The sequence below is a fragment of the Acromyrmex echinatior genome, chromosome 9 (genome assembly GCF_024713525.1).
Source record: "Acromyrmex echinatior isolate Ae372 chromosome 9, ASM2471352v2, whole genome shotgun sequence".
Classification (NCBI taxonomy): Eukaryota; Metazoa; Arthropoda; class Insecta; order Hymenoptera; family Formicidae; genus Acromyrmex; species Acromyrmex echinatior.
The window spans coordinates 9,291,186-9,308,914 of record NC_141860.1 but is presented as its reverse complement, the minus strand read 5'-3'; the positions used below and the strand labels follow the sequence as shown (position 1 = coordinate 9,308,914).

Genomic DNA, 17,729 nt, shown 5'->3' with positions numbered 1-17,729 from the left:
ACCGAAAATGTGCAATAATCGAAAATGTACACGACGATTCTTTCTGTCACACATAACTCGCAATCCTCTTAAATCAGTTTTATAACGAAGTAATTCCATTAGCAGTATTATTAATAGTATGGCTTCGAGGGAAGCCCCGGCAAGACTATATGAATCCGCACTGGATATCGGAGACGTGTCACTTCTGGGCGGGAAATAAATTTCTCTGCTAAAACACTTCGTTCGTTTAGAAAAAAAAAAACAGTGCCAAATGTTCCCTATATTATTTTTGGTCTTCGTTGTAGCCATTAAAGTATTTAAAAAGACCACTCCTAATGGTGAGTACGCTTGAGTACACTTCTATTGAGACTTCTTCAAAATGTTATTTATCTTCCTTAATGAGCTGCGCTTAATAATAAAAATCACGTTAAAATATCTTATAGGCAAAATTACGGTATATCTGGGCAAAAGAGATTTTATCGACCATCTAGATCGCACTGATCCCATCGACGGTGTTATCGTCGTGGAAAATGACTACCTTCAAGGACGCAAGGTCTTTGGTCAGGTAGGTAAAGTATAAAAGACATGTAATTATAAAAATGTTCTCAGATATGATTCCTGAAAGTCGTCCAGCATATTTCTCATTAATATATAATATTATAACGTTATATATTGTATTTAGGTCTCGACAACCTACCGATATGGCCGTGAAGAGGACGAAGTTATGGGAGTCAAATTCAGCAAGGAGCTGGTCTTGTGTCGCGATCAGATAATACCGGTGAAGAAGGAGAAGCAGGAGACTACATCAATACAGGATCGTTTATTAAAGCGCTTGGGTTCAAATGCATATCCATTCATGTTTCATTTTCCGCAGACGGCTCCTTGTTCGGTCACTCTCCAACCCGGTGATGATGATCAAGGGAAACCCTTAGGAGTCGAGTACGCTGTGAAAATATTTGTTGGAGATAACGAAGAAGACAAGGTATAGAAATGGGAAATGAGACATACATAAATATGAGAAATTAATGTGCGATATAAAAACAAATTAATAATTTAAACCAAAATTATTGCAAAAATCTACTTTATATTTTATCAGGGACACAAAAGGTCTTCTGTTTCATTGGCCATCAAGAAGTTACAGTACGCTCCACCAATACGAGGTCGCCGACTTCCCAGCTCTTTGGTTTATAAGGGATTCACTTTCTCCCAGGGCAAATTGAATCTAGAAGTTACACTGGACAAAGAGCTCTATTATCACGGCGAGAAAGTCGCGGCGAACGTCACAATTACGAATAATTCGCGAAAGGCAGTAAAGAACATTAAGGTACATTCTAAAATTAAATTCTATCTTTTTCTCATGAATCGATCAAAATTAAATCAAAGTGTTTGCATTTTACGCTATCCTGTTTTCTTCGTAGTTGTACGTTGTTCAACATTGCGAGGTGACCATGGTAAACGCCCAATTTTCGCGACATGTGGCTAGTTTGGAGACTCGCGAGGGTTGTCCAATCACACCAGGTGCATCCTTCACGAAACAATTCTATCTTGTGCCTCTGGCCAGCAGCAACAAAGATCGGCGTGGCATCGCTCTCGACGGGCATCTCAAAGTGCGTAATAAGCTTAAATAAGCTTGAAATGATTAAACGTAATTATTTTATTAATCAATGACTCTTTTCTTATATTATGCTGTTAAAATATATAAAAGATTATACAACATAAACATTGCCCATATTACAAAGTATATTTATTTAAAAATATTGTTTATATAAATACGATATATAAACTTATAAAAATTAATGTGTTAATATGACATATAAATATATAAAAAAATTAATATATGTACTAATAATAATATAAAAAAATTCATCTTGAGTAATCTGTTTAGGATGACGACGTAAATTTAGCATCCTCAACTTTGGTAGCCGAAGGCAAGTGTCCAACTGAAGCTTTGGGTATTGTAATCTCTTATTCAATCCGAGTAAAGTTGAATTGCGGTACTTTGGGTGGTGAGCTGGTTACAGATGTTCCATTCAAACTGATGCATCCAGCTCCTGGTATGTTGTTTAAAATATTTTGATATTGTATATGTATTATAATTATAGATACTATGTATATAGATTACTGTAAATATCTTAATTGAACAAAACAAAGTTTACTTCCATTTTTAGACGAAAGCATTTAAAATTTAAATAAAACATTTTAAATATTCAATTCAGATTTATTCAAGCATTTTCTTTCTTTCTACAGGTGCCATGGAAAGAGAAAATGCTATATTGAAGAAAAGCAAGAGTATTGACAGAGCACGATATGAGAACTCCTGCTACGCCAATGATGATGATGATAATATCATATTTGAAGACTTTGCTCGTTTGCGCTTGAATGAACCAGAGTAAACCAGAGAGACAAAGAGATAGAAGAAAAAAGTGAAAAATTTTAACGTTTTTTATTTTGCGATTATTTTAAAAGAATCCTAAGCTTTCTATTCATAGTGAATTATCTTTCGTGTTTAAAATAAAAAATTTCATTTTTCAATTATTAAACCTAAAATTAATTACACATAATTAAAAAACATATAACTTGAGATATTATAATTTACTTAAAATTTTCGTCTCTTTGGATTCTTTTGACTTGGTTCCTAATAAAACGAGCTGTATTAAATGAATGTAGGTAAAAAAGAACACTATTCAAGAAAAATTAACTGTATAATATTATGAAACTGTTACTGAAGAAAAAAAAATGAAAAAAATACAAAAAAAAGCGAAAAGATAACTAAATATAAAAAAAATCGTCTCGGAATTTCTGTGCAATGGTGGTGATTGGACAGAAATTCATTGCAAGATGAACAAAAAAAATGTCAAGTAAATTTAATAATTGTAATATTAAGTTTAAGAATTTCCCGTTTTACCAGAAGTGACATGGTATGTATATTATTCGTCCCAATTAATTTCTTATGTTTTATGATATTCCACACATTAAATTATTTATTTATTAACAAAGAACTGTTGATTAACGATATTGTTCAGTTGCAACTACATTAGAAAATACATATGAAATTGTAAAAAAAATGCACCTTTATCTTTTCTCTATTCAAATCGATTTTTCAAATACTTCAGATGCTACAGCGAATACATGCACCTGCTACATTATCGATATAGAAAAATACATACAGGACGAACCTGTCAGGATTGCTACGTCACTATAAAAGATCATCGCATCATTATCGAAAATTATATATATTTTGTGGCTATACAAAATATTACAGAGAACAACGATACCAAATCAATATCAGTCTTATGCAGAGCATTATGAAGACGACTCTCGTTGTTCTTCGCCTAGTCGTACATATGCGAATAATATTCCTGATACGTCTGGATATAAGATTCCTTCTCTATGGGCGTCATTTCCGCAATTAAGGTGTCGTTAACGTCGGTGATCGCAACGGTTTTGCCGCCGACACTGACGGTCGGTACTAGTTCATCGTCTTCGGAATCCATTGCCTCTATCTCACCTAAAAATAGATTCGGTAATAGTAAAATTTAACAAGATACAGATTAATTAGAAATCATTCGAATATTCTGCAAGTTTCATTTTTATATAATAATTTTTCACTTTCGAAGTCTTTTGTATATTATTCTCTCTTCAGACAATTGATTGTCGCGAACAATTCGGAATCTTTTGATAAATTTTATGTCTCACCAGTATCAACTGTCTGCATTTCTTCCTCCTCGTTATCGCTACTGTCGCTAGATTCCTGTGGAAGCGCTGCTTTGATAGACGCCGCGGAATTGGTCCCGCCCTTCTTCTCGTGAGCCAATAACACTGACATAATGTCTTCGCCCTGTTTATTATTCGTCGTAGTCATGTTTGTGGCAGTGGCTGCAGCTTTGTCCAAAATGCTGTCTTGCGCATTCACGCCATCAGGCTGTAAGACATTCGAAAATAAAGATTAAGATCTATATAACTTAAGATACAATTGAAAAGCAACCAGAACAAGAGATTTCAATCTATTAGAACACAGTTTCTAACAGCTTGATTTGTTATTTCATGTTCCATTTGCCTGCGTTTTTCAATTGTGCCTTAAATTGTATCTCAAGCTACAGAAAAAGATGCAATAGAACAACAGAAATAATACCTGTGAACCATCGGAATTGATAACTGTACTTTCCCTCATCCATATGGGTCTCTCCTTTCTGTGATTCGACGCATCATCGGGAGATTCGTCTCCAATAGTAACATCCACTCTAGTATCCTCCACTATAAAGCCTGTCATTCTAGTAGCTTCACCCGACCACTGTTCGCTAGGTGCTCTAAGACTGCTTGGTTTTCTTGTGTCAATACTATTCAAAATAATTATTTTAATAAATATCGTTATACATGAACATTTCTTTAGAAACACATACCCTCGAATAGTATTGATATCAATGGGTTCCGGTTCCAGTATTTCAGGCGCCAATTTGATCCCTTCTACTTCCCTTAATAGTATATAGAGTGGCTCCAATTGTTCATTAAATTTTGCTAATAATAATCTGGAATCTTTCTTTGGAAGAGCAGACTGATCTTCTTCCACTATCTCTCGACAATATGTACATCTAAATTCGCCAGTTCTCATGTCAAAAAGTTGATCAGCCTGTACAAAAATTAAATCAAATCTGTGTAACATATATCATGTACTTTAAATTAAAAGATTTCTTGTTTAATGTACTTTTGGAACTTAAAGTGAAATAGATATATTTAATATTTGGTGAAAGCAAGAGACAGTTCTAATGCAGTTTAGTACAGAAGTAAAAAAAAACATCTATTATTATAATATAATGTATTATAATAAGTCTGTTTAAACTGTCATATTGTTTTAGTTTTATATATATATATATATATATATATATATATACATACATATATTATCTTAATTATAATATAATAAAACAAAATAAAAACTGTTTTATCTTAAAAAAGAAATTTTCTTAATTCAATTCTTAAGATTACATCAAGCTTATCACATTGCTATACTTACTTCAAGATCAGTAAATGTCTTTAAACAACTCGGACACTTAAAGCTAGCTCTACTAGTTGCATCTCTCTCTTCAGTTTCCATTCTTTTTCTCATTAAATCAAGTTTATACTTCACCACATTTACAAACGTCTAAAACAAAGACACAAACTCTTTTTATTCATTCTTCTATTTGCTAGCATTTTCTATCAAGTTAAAGAGAATCGTAACCATGTTACCTACTTTATAATTAATAAAGTAATAGTTGACTTTCTGTGCTTTGCCATCTGATCCTGTCTCCATCTTCAATCTCACTTGAATGAACTTATCATTTCGCAATGTGGATATTCTGGCTCTTAACATCTTGCGTTCAAACTTAAGCAATTCACAAATGTCATCTTCTTTCATACCTGGTGGTATTTTATTATAAAATATTATTCCAATTACATGAAATATTTTCTAAATCAGTATATAATTACTTACATGGATTTCTAACCAGCATATCTACAATTAAAGCATCTTCAATCGAATAAAACCCACGTACAACAAGACGTGCCAGTTTCTTCAAGCTACTAGGTACCTCAGTGACAAGTCTCTCCTCGGCGCTCATATTTCAGATGATAAAAATGGTTTTCTAACAATCGATATCGTTACCGAATAACAATAATTTTACCAATAATATTATAATCGTTATTATTATAATATTACGTTTACTGTCCGTTCACAGACTAAGTTCACAATTTCATATCAAACGCACTTTACGATAAGCACACACACCGCATTCTCCAAAAATACGATCGTTATACTTGTAAAATTGTAAGCGCATCTTCATTTTTCTTCTAGAAATCAGATCTACTTTGTTAAAAATAAATATTTTATAGTAAAATATCGACAAATGGAAAATACAAAAGTTTCATGAATACAAATATTACATTACGAATTCTTACAATGATCAGAATTTTCTCCTGTTTTTCTTCTTCTTCTCTCGTTATATCCTAAGCTAGAACGTCGCTCTACGTTTCAGGAATGTTGGAAAAATCACAAGAACACAATAGGTCTATTTTTTATTGCTGCGCTTTCTGAACTGGTATACACAGTGCAATAAGTTTAAATGAAACAAATATACATTTGTTTCACTTCAACTTATTGCATCGGTTTAGAGTGCAGCAATTAAAAACAGACCTAATATCGCCCGTCGATGCGCGGTGAATTTATGTCGCGACTATCTTGGAGTGTCTTTAGGTTAGAATCAGGAAAATCCCGCAATTGCGGTATTGCGCCATTTGCGCCGCATGATGCACCACAGTGCTGTGAGCGCGCACGGCGGAATACGTGCGCGGCTCCGAGAACGCGTCTGCCAGTGGTAGTCGCGCGACTACGCATGCGTAGACTATGCTCCTCGAATAAATCCCTAGGAAAATTAAATTTATTTACAGGTTGATCTTTGGAAGCATTGTGATGTTCTTTTATTAATATAAATTTATTTAAAAAAAAAATAGAATACTCTCTCTACATTCCCTACTTGAAAGAAAATATTGACAAGGAAAATAAAAAGATACCTTCGTTCGAGCGAAGTCTCATAGAGGACTCTGAAGTATTTTGAAGATTATTTTGGAAATCAGAGAAATTAAGTTGTGTCTGCTCTCGAAGAGGCAAAAACTAGATCGTAATATCAAATAACACATATATTGTGACTTGTAAAAGATCGGAAATCTATACAGGGGTTTGAAAGAAAAAGAAGAAGAAAATAAAGAGATGACATTTCCTTACATCTCATTAGTCTTTTCCACTGGAAGACACGCGCATGCGTGTTGCATGGAAAACTGCGTGGCAGTCGTGAAACTACTATCAACACACGTCTGCTAAATGATTGCGATCAAAATCAAATGTCAATAAATTTTCACACAAATAATTCACGTATAAAGAATTTTAATAAGATTTGTTAATGGCAGCGATCGATAAAGTTAAAATTATCGTAGTAGGCGACTCAGGTAAGCATAAGAAAAATATTTAATATTTTAAACATACAATAATCTTTTTTCTGGATTATTATCGATATTCTGTAATATTTTATGTGAATGAAATCAAATGAAACTTAGGATACATATTATGATAAAAATATTTCTTGTCGTTAATATTTTTATTAATATCAAAGATATTTCTAATATTTATACATTTAGGTTATGTATAATTATGTATAATATATATGTTTTTTATAACTAAACTGGTGAGTACTCTTTGTATTTAAAAAGAAATTATTAGTCCTTTCCTTTTAACTGAACTTCTTGCACAATTTATCTTTCCTTTTTTTCTTTTTACATTGAATAAAGAAAAGAAAAAAAAATAAATTGTGCAAGAAGTTAAAAAGTGTAGATTTAATTAATGTTTTTATATATTTGACAAAAGTGAGAAGGAAAATTTTAGAGCAGTGCAGTGATAAAAAACAAATCTAATATGTACAGATTAGAAAGTGTTGTAAGAAGAATTATTACTTTTATGAGAAAATGTATCATAGATAATAATGATAAATATAACAATATATTATATAAATATAATAATAATGATAAATTGTAACAATGATAAATATCTTTATTATTGCAGGGGTCGGTAAAACATCGCTGACACACTTAATATGCCAACAGCAACCTATCGGCAATCCTGCTTGGACAATAGGTTGCTCAGTAGAAGTCAAGTTGCACGAGTACAAGGAAGGCACACCTAATCAAAGAAGATATTTTGTCGAGCTATGGGATGTTGGTGGCAGCCAAAGTCATAAAAACATAAGATCTGTATTTTACAATCCCACAAACGGTACCTATATTTTATAATGATTAAATGTACAACATCTATATTTCTTTGATATACGAATGCATAATTGCAACAGAATATAACAGTGATTGCAAATATATGTCGTTTACAACTAGGCATAATATTAGTCCACGATTTAACGAATCGTAAATCACAGCAGAATCTGCAGAAATGGCTGGAGGAGGTTTTAAGTAAAGATGGGACTTCCTCAAAGTCTAAGTTCGAGGATTTTGATCCTGAGAAGTTTGTGGGTTCAACGCAGGTGGCAATAATTTTCCAAACTATTGTGATATATTAATGTCAAATTACATAAATATAATAAATAACACTTATTCCTAGATTCCAATTTTAGTCATTGGCACGAAATTTGATCTAATCTCGGACTCTAATTTCGTAAAATCCAACATACACAGACGTTCTGCAACCATCGCAGAAGAATGTGGTGCCGACGAAATATTTTTGGTAAGGATTACTTACCTGAGAGACTCGCCATTTAAAAAAAATTAATTAAAATTTAATTCGATATATTAAAATTTTTAATCAACATGTGACTAATGTTTCTGTTTTACATTATTGTAATAGGATTGCCATCAGATAAGATCTTTGGCAGCAGGCTCCAGTTCGTCCGTGAAGCTCAGTAGATTCTTCGATAAAGTTATCGAAAGACGTTACTATTCCTCCAAAGAAGCGATCAGTCCTGATAAACGAAGGCCACCACTATATACTTCTTCGATCTATCCAAAGTTTTATCATAACGACTGAGTGCCAAGAGTGCCACTGAGTATCAAGAGATCTGAATCTTATTTCTTGTTATACAGAACAATTGTTCTTGTGACACGAAGCGTTATAGGATTGCGCGAATTAAGTATTGCAAGACTATCGATCTCGCATTTCTTATTCACATTCCTAATCTTCCCATGGAAGTATTTTGTCAGATGTGCTCAAAAAAAAAAAGAAAGACAACTATCAATGCAATGTAGATAAAAATATATTAGGTATTCGATATATTTTTCACGTATCTATATTGTAGAAACGTCGCATTGTATACAATTGTTTTATAATGTAACATAATATAATCTATATCTTGTTATTAGCAAAATATAATTATATAAAAATATATATACATTACATTTTTTTGTTAAATTAATATAGAATATCCTACAATGATTTCTCAACAGTGTGAAAAGCTTGTGGATTAAAATTGTAACAAGGTGAATTTTCGTCGATTGATTAATTATATAATGTGTTATGTGCAAATACAAGGAATTAATTGTGCATTTTTAAACGAGATGAAAATTAAAATGAATTTAAGTTTTGACCAATGAAATTATAAATATACCGACTTCCTCAGCTTTTACGGAGCAAGATTATATTTGAGCATAAATACGATTGATCAATTAATAAAATAAAATAAAAAATAAAATAATCGCGTACCATCAGTAGCGTATTCTTGGGCTGTGATCAGTCTGGCTACAAATGGAAAAAATTTTGAAGCGTTTAATGGACCAATTAAAAGAAAGAATTTTACAAACTGACCAATTAAAAACCGCTTCAAAGCGTTTGCAACATCGCGTTGATCATACGCCTTGGTCTACTAGACTGCAAATAAGCGCAGAATGATGTCAGTCATACCGATGACGCGGATTGGTCAAGCTGTGCCAAACTGCCGGGATAGTTACTTCGTGGTATGAATTCGCTTTCATGACGGCGCGAACGAAATCTTTCAAAATACACGTCCTCGCCAGCGAATGAATACGGATGGCAGAAGCGCGTGACAGGTGCGCGGGACAATTCGCACGTATGGTTTAAACGGATAGTCTAGGATAGTCACGAAGCGGGGGGAAAGCAGGCCTTTCCTCCTGTATTGAAGCTCTGTGGACGTGGACCTCGACTTAGTCGATTCTGTCAGTGCCGCGATCCGGTCAGCTCTGGTTGTGAGTGTGAGATCAAGTGAAACGACGTGACCTGTCCGGCTCTCCACATGTGTGAGTGTCTAATTTAGGTCAGGCACGTGTACGTGCCTGTTTTTTTTTCCGTTCAAGGTTATCGCATCTATACATTAATAGATATAAAACTGATATAATACCGATGATAACATCGATGAAAGGATTACTCTGCCAGATTTCTGAGACTATGGGCGACCTCGACCAAACTCCGATTAACTTAATCGTTATTAATGATCATGGTTGTCAAGTAATACATATATTTGATAACACAATTATTAATTTTAATTATACGGAAAAAAAGATTAGGAATGATGAATTATGTAGTTATTGGAGATTTAATTTGAAGTGATTCTGTCAGTTGAATTAGTTGTCAAGTAATTAATTGAAGCTAAGTTGTCCTACACATTCAAGCTTGTAGCATATTATAAGTGTAATACTTGAATAACATGATGAATCATACATCTTAATAGGTAGCTTTTTTGCTTTCCAGGTAATATTCCTGCAATTATGTCTTATCATTTCGCAAAAACGTGTGCTAGCACGAATAGTCTCTGTCATGTGTTGACACATGTACGACCTATGATTTGTATTAAGAGATTTAGCTACACTCATGATATAAACATAAATTTGAATGGTGGACCAGTCAGTATTCTAAAGCAGAAAATAGCTAGGGGCAAGCTGATGAACGATACGTACCAGACGAAAGTGGCACAGACCCTGCAGCAAATTTACCAAGAAGTTCAAGATTATAAGCCGCAACAATTAAATATGTTGGAAAAATGGTTTTACAGCAAGCGGAGAGATGCGCCGAAAGGGTTGTACATTTACGGAGCAGTGGGTGGAGGTAAAACAATGTTGATGGACCTATTTTACAATTGTTGCCAGGTATCTCTCTGGTTGCTGTATGCATAAGCACTGTGCATGGAAGGCTAAATTTATACCTTAATCTGTTCAATGTGACAACACATGTTTTTTTTGCACAATCTAAAAGTAGAGATAACAATTCTTGTGTAATTTGCACGACTTGTTGTTTATTATTAAAGTAACAGATAGATAATTGTGCAATGAGATATCATAAGAGATTTTTAAAATTGAAACAAACAAGTTAAAATAAAAGTTTAAATAAAAATAAATCGTTCAGAATAAATAAGTCACTTGATTGACATCTACAATGCACATGGATTGCTAGTACCTCCCACTTTTCATATATTATATCAACTTTAAACTGAAATTAATTTTTCGTTTATTTCTCCCAAATATAAGAGATAAAATATGAAATTGTATTCGTTTTCAAGACAGACCATGTACATTCAAATCATCTTTAATAAAATAATGAATGCATATTTTTTGCGTATTGATGTTTTAGGTACCTTTAAATATTTTTATGTGTTATTGATTCTTGATTTATTACATTTAGATAATGAAGTGCAACATTATATCAGATATCAAATTGGCATTAGCAATCCATATGTATATAGTTGAAGATTAACACATATTATGGCTTTCCATGTATAGTACAGAACAAAAATGAAATTTTTTTCAAAGTACAATGTAACATACTTTCGAATAAAAATGTTTCAGATTGAAAATAAGAAAAGGGTCCACTTTCATTCTTTCATGCTGGATGTGCATAGTAGAGTGCACGAGGTAAAGAAGACCATTGTACGAGATATGACTAGTACCAAGCTGCAACCTTTTGATCCGATACCTCCAGTCGCCTCTGGCATTGCAGAAGAGACTTGGCTGTTGTGTTTCGACGAATTTCAGGTTCAGATTCATATTATTTCAAGAAAACAAATATTACTTGTAAGGTATAATTAAAAATAAAAGATCAATGAAAACAGATGCGTTGCAGGTAACGGATATCGCAGACGCGATGATATTGAAACGGCTGTTCACGGAGCTGTTCGATAATGGCGTGATAGTGGTCGCGACTAGTAACAGATCGCCAGATGATCTGTATAAGAATGGACTGCAGAGAGGAAATTTTGTACCATTTATAAAAGTGCTGAAAGATCACTGCCTCGTTAGTAATTTGGACTCTGGGATAGATTACAGACTAAAATCGGGATCCGGAAATAAGAAGATTTACTTCATGTGTGTAGAAATTAATGTGTACAATTTGTGATAACTGTCTATATTGTTGCCGTCTAACAAGCCGTTTAATTATACAAGAAAAGGTAAAGATGCCACGAACGACGTGGATAAAGTCTTCAAATACCTGTGCTCCATGGAGAACGACGTGATACGATCGCGCACGATTTCCATAAGAGGACGCAATGTCACTTTTCGAAAAACCTGCGGGCAGGTGCTGGACTCCACTTTCGAGGAATTATGTGACAGGGTGAGAGATCTTTTTTGTGATCTAGTATTTATATTCTATGTTGATTATAGAACTATATATGATATTGATCTCCATGTAGCCTCTTGGAGCAAGCGATTATTTGCAGTTGAGTCAAATTTTTCATACTGTCATAATAAGGGACATGCCTCAATTGAACCTAAGACTTAAATCTCAAGCTAGACGATTCATTACTCTTATCGATACATTGTACGATAATAAGGTAAGAATTATGCGGCTTTAATTACAAATTAAATAATATTTGCGATTTGAGACATTAGAGGTTCAATTATATAATAAGTACCGAAAATTTTGATAAAAGAGAAGAGACAGAATTTTGGCTAACGCAAATAGGATGAAAATTTTCTTCAAACAAGAATTTTCGTGTAAATTGAAACTTTAGAAATATTAAGAAAACTTACATTTTTTTCTTAGAATTTTTCAAATATGTGAGTTCTGAAAAATTTAAAGGTTTCTCACTCTATAATTTTTTAAAAAATACCGTAAACTTTTCTTAGATTTTATAAAATTTTATCAGAAATTATAGAATGAGAAAAATTTTAGAAATTTAAAATATTTCAAAATTCATGTATATGCAAAATTCTAAAAAAATTATAGTCTTTTTCGACTTTAATTTGTATAAAAAATCTAAGAAATTTTCTAAAAAATTATTCGGAACAAATTTTTTACCAGAGCCAATATGTGACTAACGAAAGTTTATTAAATTGCAGGTACGGGTAGTTATGTCAGCGGCTGTACCACACACACAGTTATTTTTATCAGAAACCGAGTCCGAATATACCGATGAGAAAAGGATGCTGATGGACGATTTGAAGATTACGCATGGCTCGGTAGACGTCGATTTTACAATAATGACGCAAAAAATCTCGTATGAAAAATTATTACATTATGTTAATTTTGTTTTCAGGAGGATCACAAGGCAAACATCTTTACTGGAGAAGAGGAAATCTTCGCGTTCGATCGTACCGTATCGCGTTTGGCTGAGATGCAGACCTCACAGTATTGGGAGCAGTGGGAACACCACAGATAATGATGGTGTTAAAACTAGTACAAATAGATTTATGTGGCTCCGTACGAATTCCCACTCACTTAAAACTAAAGATTGTTAATGATGATTGTAATTTTATAAAACGATCTCTTGCGAGTAGTTATTTAAGTTTTCATCAGGTGTGCGCTTTACGTTTGAAGCGTTAACTTTCGCGCTTTCAGTATTTTACTTCGTAAATTATTTTGTTAGGAACGCAAGTTCCTTGAAGATTACCTCTAATCATTAATTTTATTTATATGATTTATGTGCAAAAAATCCTATTGAATGCCAAAAAAATTGCCCTAATGCAAATATATATGTTTGTATTTGTGTAGGTATATGTATATATATTTCAATTAAATGAAATTTTGCACTGATGACGTTTGTTGATTATTCGTTTCTTTGCTATATTACAATAATATCGAGATCGAATGTCATATCTTTGCAGATTTGATTATCGACTATCGGTCATATTGGTATTTTAATTATCTACGGATTCAGTAAGCCTAGTGATATATTGGAGCGAATTATTGAGAAAAGAATGTCCCGATTTCTAACAGTGACACTGGTGCAAAAGATTGTACTGTTTTTTTTGGGAGGGAGGATTTGTTGAATGTTATTTTACATAAGTAGAAAAGAGTTAGAAGGACAAGTATTTGCCTGCCTTTCTCTGCCAGACTGCAGTTTTTTATAATTTAATATAGAGAAAACGTGTTCCAGTATATTATAGAACTCACTGTCTCTCGATGAGGTAGATTGTATGTATGTGTGTGTCCATATGTGTATAACTCTAAAAGTCTGTGTATTTCTTCCAACAGTTTACCGATCCACAATATAAAAACACAAAATAAACTTTTTGAAAATATATAAATACAAGAAATATGCTTGAAATTGTTATCTCTAGTCCTAAATGCGAAAAAATTTGTGTATGTATCACGTGTTATGAGTGCCTATAGTTCTGTATCATTCTGTACCTCTTGCATATCGTGCCTATCATGCTTATCACTTATAGCAGTGGAGAATACGTAATTGCACATCTTATTTCAAACGAAAACACAAATCAACGGAACATTGGATATATCAGACGAAGAAAGGTCTGGGGCCGGGGATAGCCGATAAAAAGAAGAAAAGAAAACAGATCAACAGGGACATTGTTGGATGTGTACGATAATCACGGCCTGCTAATTTAATATAGTTTTCATATAAGTTTATCCAAGTTTTTTTCCGAAATCATGGATTATCGTTGCCCAGAGTTCAATTCGAAAGACGCAATTCAAAGTAATTAATTAATGCTATTAATAATTCTCTAATTCTATATTATTTTATGCAAGCATATATTATTTTTTTGTACAATATATATATGTGTGTGTGTGTGTGTGTGTATGTGTGTGTGTAAAAATAATAGGAATATATATATGAAGTTATAATATATTGTATATTATATAAATATTAATATATTATATTTCAATTTTATTTTTTAGCCTGGTTAACAAGTTTGGAGGCATATATTAATGAACCAGCAATAAACAAATGTGTTCGACAAATATCTTATTTAGCAACCACAATAACAGATGATAATAAAATTGCTTGGTTACTAAAGGCAATAAGTTTCATTGATTTAACTACTTTGAATAACGACGATACAACTAGCACCATAGAACAATTGTGTGAAAATGTAAATTGAAACATGGAGTTATTATTCTTTACTTTAATGTGAATATAATATCTATAATTGATCACTTAATTAATATTACAGGCTGCAAATCCTATAAAGGACCTTCCGTTTCTATGGGATAAACCACTTCATACTGCTGCTATTTGTGTTTATCCATCCAAAATAAAAGATGCAATGAATACCTTAAAGAGATTGAAGAAAACGAATATAATTAAGATCGCTAGTGGTACGAAATATTAATCATTTCTTCCTGGTATGAGTAACAATATTATCTAATATATTTTTTGCATCAGTGGCAGCAGGATTTCCTTCTGGATTATTTCCATTGGAGACTCGAATAGAGGAAGTGCGTTTAGCAATAGAGTATGGAGCACAAGAAATAGATATTGTGATCGATCGATCGTTAGTTTTAAATCATCAATGGATGATGCTGTATCAAGAGTTGCTATCTATTCGTGCACTTTTGCCTAAGAATAAGGAAAGGACAGTATGTTTAAAAGTTATAATATCATCAGGAGAATTGTTCAATTTGAAAGATGTATATAAGGCATCCATGGTAGCTCTATTTGCTGGTGCTGATTTCATTAAGACATCTACAGGAAAAGATTTAGTTAATGCGACTTTGCAAGCGGGAATTGTTATGTGTAGAGCGATAAAAGAGTTTCAAAGACTGGCTGGAATAAAGGTATATTAAATAGCAATTTAATTATTTGTGATAATCTCGAGATTTGTATAATATAGCTTTAATTAATTTTCACAGACTGGCTTTAAACCTGCCGGAGGAATTAAGACTGCGCAAGATGCTTTAGAATGGATGGTCTTGATTAAGGAAGAATTGGGGAATGATTGGTTGACAAGCGATTATTTTAGAATCGGTGCATCAAGTTTATTGGAAAATATTAGTACTGAAATTAGCAAAACATATCAAAACAAGTCAATTTCACGATCACTGGAAGATTTTGAAAATGAGATGTCTGAAAGAGATAACGATGAAGGAGATAGTAAAGACAAAAAAGATGAAGAAGATGACGCAGATAATCAAGAAGATGTAGAAGATAAAGGAAAAAATAAAGATCAAAATAAAAAGTCTAATTGGGTCTAGATAAGACAGTGATAAAATATTTTTATATCGTTTTTATATATTCATAATTTCGATCATATATTCAAAAATAATTTGTACGTATTAATAAATGTGAATAAATTTTATTTTCATGATGCTCCAAGAGTTAACTTATTAAAAAATTCACCCGAAGCGCTAAAATCAGCACACACTCTCTCTCTCTCTCTCTCTCCCTGCGAGCGTGTATATGTGTACACTAAGGTTGGTAAAAAACATGTTTTAAACATGTTTTAAACAGTTTAAAACATGCTTAATTGATGTTTTTAATATGTTTTTTTATAATACTGTTTAAAGTATATTTGTAGGATTAAAAATATATTTAATAAAAAAATTTATTCTTAAAAAAAAAAGTACCAATCCTAGTGTACACACACACACGCACACACACGCACGCACGCACACACACACACGCACGCACACACACACGCACGCACACGTACACACACGTACATAATGATGAGATTTAGGATCACATTTTTCTGGGGAAGACCGATATGGAGGTACATTTCTCCCAGTTTTGTTTGAATTGTAAGGGGGAGTCAAAAATGGTCTTTATCACAATTCCTTATCTTTCAAACTACGTCATGTGTGAAACATATAAGTAGTACAGAATACGTCAGAATAAGTGATATCGCGACGCCCATGCGTCTAAATATATCAATCAGTAAATAGATCCTACATAATTAACATATTTGATACACATAATGTTATTGCGAACACGTAAATACACAAATGTCTCGTTAAATTCATCTCAATTTCATTTTCTCTAACTGATATGACACATGATCAAGATATGAAAATCACACAGATAATCATAAAGTGTTCAAATTTGGGAGAATTTACTAGGAATTGAATACTAATGTTCACGTGCGTTATCATTATAAGAAATATTTTACATCAAAACGTATCAAAATGCAGTATAACTAATTCATGCGTATAAAATGCATAAAAAACGAGAAAAATCATAGCACAGCCAATACAATTTCTCTCTATATTTTATCTTAAACGTCTCTTAAAAATTGAGCATTCTTAAAAAACAGTGGCTTAATTTTCCATCGTTAAAAGTTTATTCGTTTACTTTTCAGAGTACTCAAAATTTTAAAGTTTAGAGAGTTAGTTTTTTTTCAAAGAAATATTCAATTTAAGTATACACAATAATTCGCAAATAGAGATTCAATTTATTCATCTAAGTTTCAATTATTGAAGAAACCTTCATAATAAATCCACAAATATTCAAATTCCCTACAAAATATTCCGATATTATATAGTCATATTTTTATTATTTAAGATTTATATTTTTCTTGTCATCTCAAGATATATATGTTAGAGAGTTAGTTTTTTTTCAAAGAAATATTCAATTTAAGTATATACAATAATTCGCAAATAGAGATTCAATTTATTCATCTAAGTTTCAATTATTGAAGAAACCTTCATAATAAATCCACAAATATTCAAATTCCTTACAAAATATTTCGATATTATATAGTCACATTTTTATTATTTAAGATTTATATTTTTCTTATCATCTCAAGATATATATGTAAAATTCATTCTTAAGCATAAAGAATTTTTTTTGCAATACAATTGAAGAATATAGAAAATATTTCGATTACATATAAATTCTTTCTCTTTCGAGAGCATTATTCCATTTAGGATCCACTCGGATCCGCAGATTCCTCCAGACGGAGGCGGGCGTAATTCGCTACCGGAAATCGAGGCTCAAATCCAATATAGATCGATCAGTAAATAGACCTCGAGCCGGCGCGAGATCGTGTGGCCGCGTCATCGGGTGCTCGTGCCCCTCGTGTAGTATTTGCAGCTTGCA

General features: G+C 32.5%; 5 protein-coding genes across 16 annotated transcripts; 4 read left to right on the top strand and 1 right to left on the bottom strand.

Moving 5' to 3' along the window:
* The first annotated feature begins 148 nt into the window (after positions 1–148).
* Arr2 (arrestin 2) lies at positions 149–2,833 on the top strand. Its single transcript, XM_011068345.2, has 7 exons — positions 149–317; positions 423–544; positions 662–961; positions 1,076–1,303; positions 1,398–1,586; positions 1,865–2,033; positions 2,227–2,833. Exons 1-7 carry the CDS (start codon positions 251–253, stop codon positions 2,370–2,372), a joined length of 1,221 nt encoding a protein of 406 aa, XP_011066647.1. The 5' UTR covers positions 149–250; the 3' UTR covers positions 2,373–2,833.
* Positions 2,834–3,196: 363 nt separating this feature from the next.
* TfIIEalpha (transcription factor IIEalpha) lies at positions 3,197–6,317 on the bottom strand. 10 transcript variants are annotated; one of them, XM_087409593.1, is made up of 9 exons: positions 6,149–6,317; positions 5,914–6,050; positions 5,450–5,818; positions 5,210–5,376; positions 4,991–5,119; positions 4,380–4,606; positions 4,112–4,316; positions 3,676–3,901; positions 3,197–3,487 (listed from the first exon to the last, which is right to left on the bottom strand). In XM_087409593.1, the coding sequence occupies exons 3-9, from the start codon at positions 5,574–5,576 to the stop codon at positions 3,312–3,314; spliced, it is 1,257 nt and encodes a 418-aa protein (XP_087265719.1). In that variant the 5' UTR covers positions 5,577–5,818; positions 5,914–6,050; positions 6,149–6,317; the 3' UTR covers positions 3,197–3,311. The 10 variants fall into 10 exon arrangements, with proteins under 10 accessions (XP_087265719.1, XP_087265721.1, XP_011066644.1 ...); XM_087409595.1 differs by having other exon boundaries at positions 5,450–5,821; positions 5,914–5,979; XM_011068342.2 differs by having other exon boundaries at positions 5,914–5,979.
* A 225-nt stretch (positions 6,318–6,542) lies between these two features.
* LOC105153470 (rab-like protein 3) lies at positions 6,543–8,902 on the top strand. Its single transcript, XM_011068346.2, has 5 exons — positions 6,543–6,957; positions 7,568–7,777; positions 7,891–8,036; positions 8,114–8,236; positions 8,357–8,902. The coding sequence occupies exons 1-5, from the start codon at positions 6,912–6,914 to the stop codon at positions 8,534–8,536; spliced, it is 705 nt and encodes a 234-aa protein (XP_011066648.1). The 5' UTR covers positions 6,543–6,911; the 3' UTR covers positions 8,537–8,902.
* Positions 8,903–9,197: 295 nt separating this feature from the next.
* LOC105153471 (putative ATPase N2B) lies at positions 9,198–13,486 on the top strand. 3 transcript variants are annotated; one of them, XM_011068348.2, is made up of 8 exons: positions 9,362–9,759; positions 10,211–10,605; positions 11,302–11,487; positions 11,576–11,817; positions 11,896–12,064; positions 12,144–12,284; positions 12,793–12,912; positions 12,990–13,486. In XM_011068348.2, the coding sequence occupies exons 1-8, from the start codon at positions 9,756–9,758 to the stop codon at positions 13,110–13,112; spliced, it is 1,380 nt and encodes a 459-aa protein (XP_011066650.1). In that variant the 5' UTR covers positions 9,362–9,755; the 3' UTR covers positions 13,113–13,486. The 3 variants fall into 3 exon arrangements, with proteins under 3 accessions (XP_087265717.1, XP_011066650.1, XP_087265716.1); XM_087409590.1 differs by lacking the exon at positions 9,362–9,759 and adding an exon at positions 9,771–9,967; XM_087409591.1 differs by lacking the exon at positions 12,144–12,284 and having other exon boundaries at positions 9,198–9,759.
* A 149-nt stretch (positions 13,487–13,635) lies between these two features.
* Positions 13,636–16,002, top strand: Dera (deoxyribose-phosphate aldolase). Its single transcript, XM_087409598.1, has 5 exons — positions 13,636–14,387; positions 14,591–14,784; positions 14,866–15,010; positions 15,078–15,469; positions 15,545–16,002. The coding sequence occupies exons 1-5, from the start codon at positions 14,342–14,344 to the stop codon at positions 15,884–15,886; spliced, it is 1,119 nt and encodes a 372-aa protein (XP_087265724.1). The 5' UTR covers positions 13,636–14,341; the 3' UTR covers positions 15,887–16,002.
* Positions 16,003–17,729: the final 1,727 nt, after the last annotated feature.

Bases quoted from the DNA above. Each gene is read 5' to 3' on its own strand.
- Arr2 (XM_011068345.2), top strand. From the start codon at position 251: ATGTTCCCTATATTATTTTTGGTCTTCGTTGTAGCCATTAAAGTATTT. The intron at 1,304-1,397 runs GTACATTCTAAA...TTTTCTTCGTAG, and splicing joins AGGCAGTAAAGAACATTAAG to TTGTACGTTGTTCAACATTG. The intron at 2,034-2,226 runs GTATGTTGTTTA...TTCTTTCTACAG, and splicing joins ACTGATGCATCCAGCTCCTG to GTGCCATGGAAAGAGAAAAT.
- LOC105153470 (XM_011068346.2), top strand. From the start codon at position 6,912: ATGGCAGCGATCGATAAAGTTAAAATTATCGTAGTAGGCGACTCAG. The intron at 6,958-7,567 runs GTAAGCATAAGA...TTATTATTGCAG, and splicing joins TATCGTAGTAGGCGACTCAG to GGGTCGGTAAAACATCGCTG. The intron at 8,037-8,113 runs GTGGCAATAATT...ACTTATTCCTAG, and splicing joins AGTTTGTGGGTTCAACGCAG to ATTCCAATTTTAGTCATTGG.
- LOC105153471 (XM_011068348.2), top strand. The intron at 11,818-11,895 runs GTGTGTAGAAAT...TAATTATACAAG, and splicing joins AATAAGAAGATTTACTTCAT to AAAAGGTAAAGATGCCACGA. The intron at 12,913-12,989 runs GTAGACGTCGAT...TTTTGTTTTCAG, and splicing joins TGAAGATTACGCATGGCTCG to GAGGATCACAAGGCAAACAT.
- Dera (XM_087409598.1), top strand. From the start codon at position 14,342: ATGGATTATCGTTGCCCAGAGTTCAATTCGAAAGACGCAATTCAAA. The intron at 14,388-14,590 runs GTAATTAATTAA...TTTATTTTTTAG, and splicing joins TTCGAAAGACGCAATTCAAA to CCTGGTTAACAAGTTTGGAG. The intron at 15,470-15,544 runs GTATATTAAATA...TAATTTTCACAG, and splicing joins AAAGACTGGCTGGAATAAAG to ACTGGCTTTAAACCTGCCGG.
- TfIIEalpha (XM_087409592.1), bottom strand. From the start codon at position 5,576: ATGAGCGCCGAGGAGAGACTTGTCACTGAGGTACCTAGTAGCTTGAAG. The intron at 5,120-5,209 runs GTAGGTAACATG...TCTTTGTTTTAG, and splicing joins ATTACTTTATTAATTATAAA to ACGTTTGTAAATGTGGTGAA. The intron at 4,317-4,379 runs GTATGTGTTTCT...TATTTTGAATAG, and splicing joins GATATCAATACTATTCGAGG to TATTGACACAAGAAAACCAA.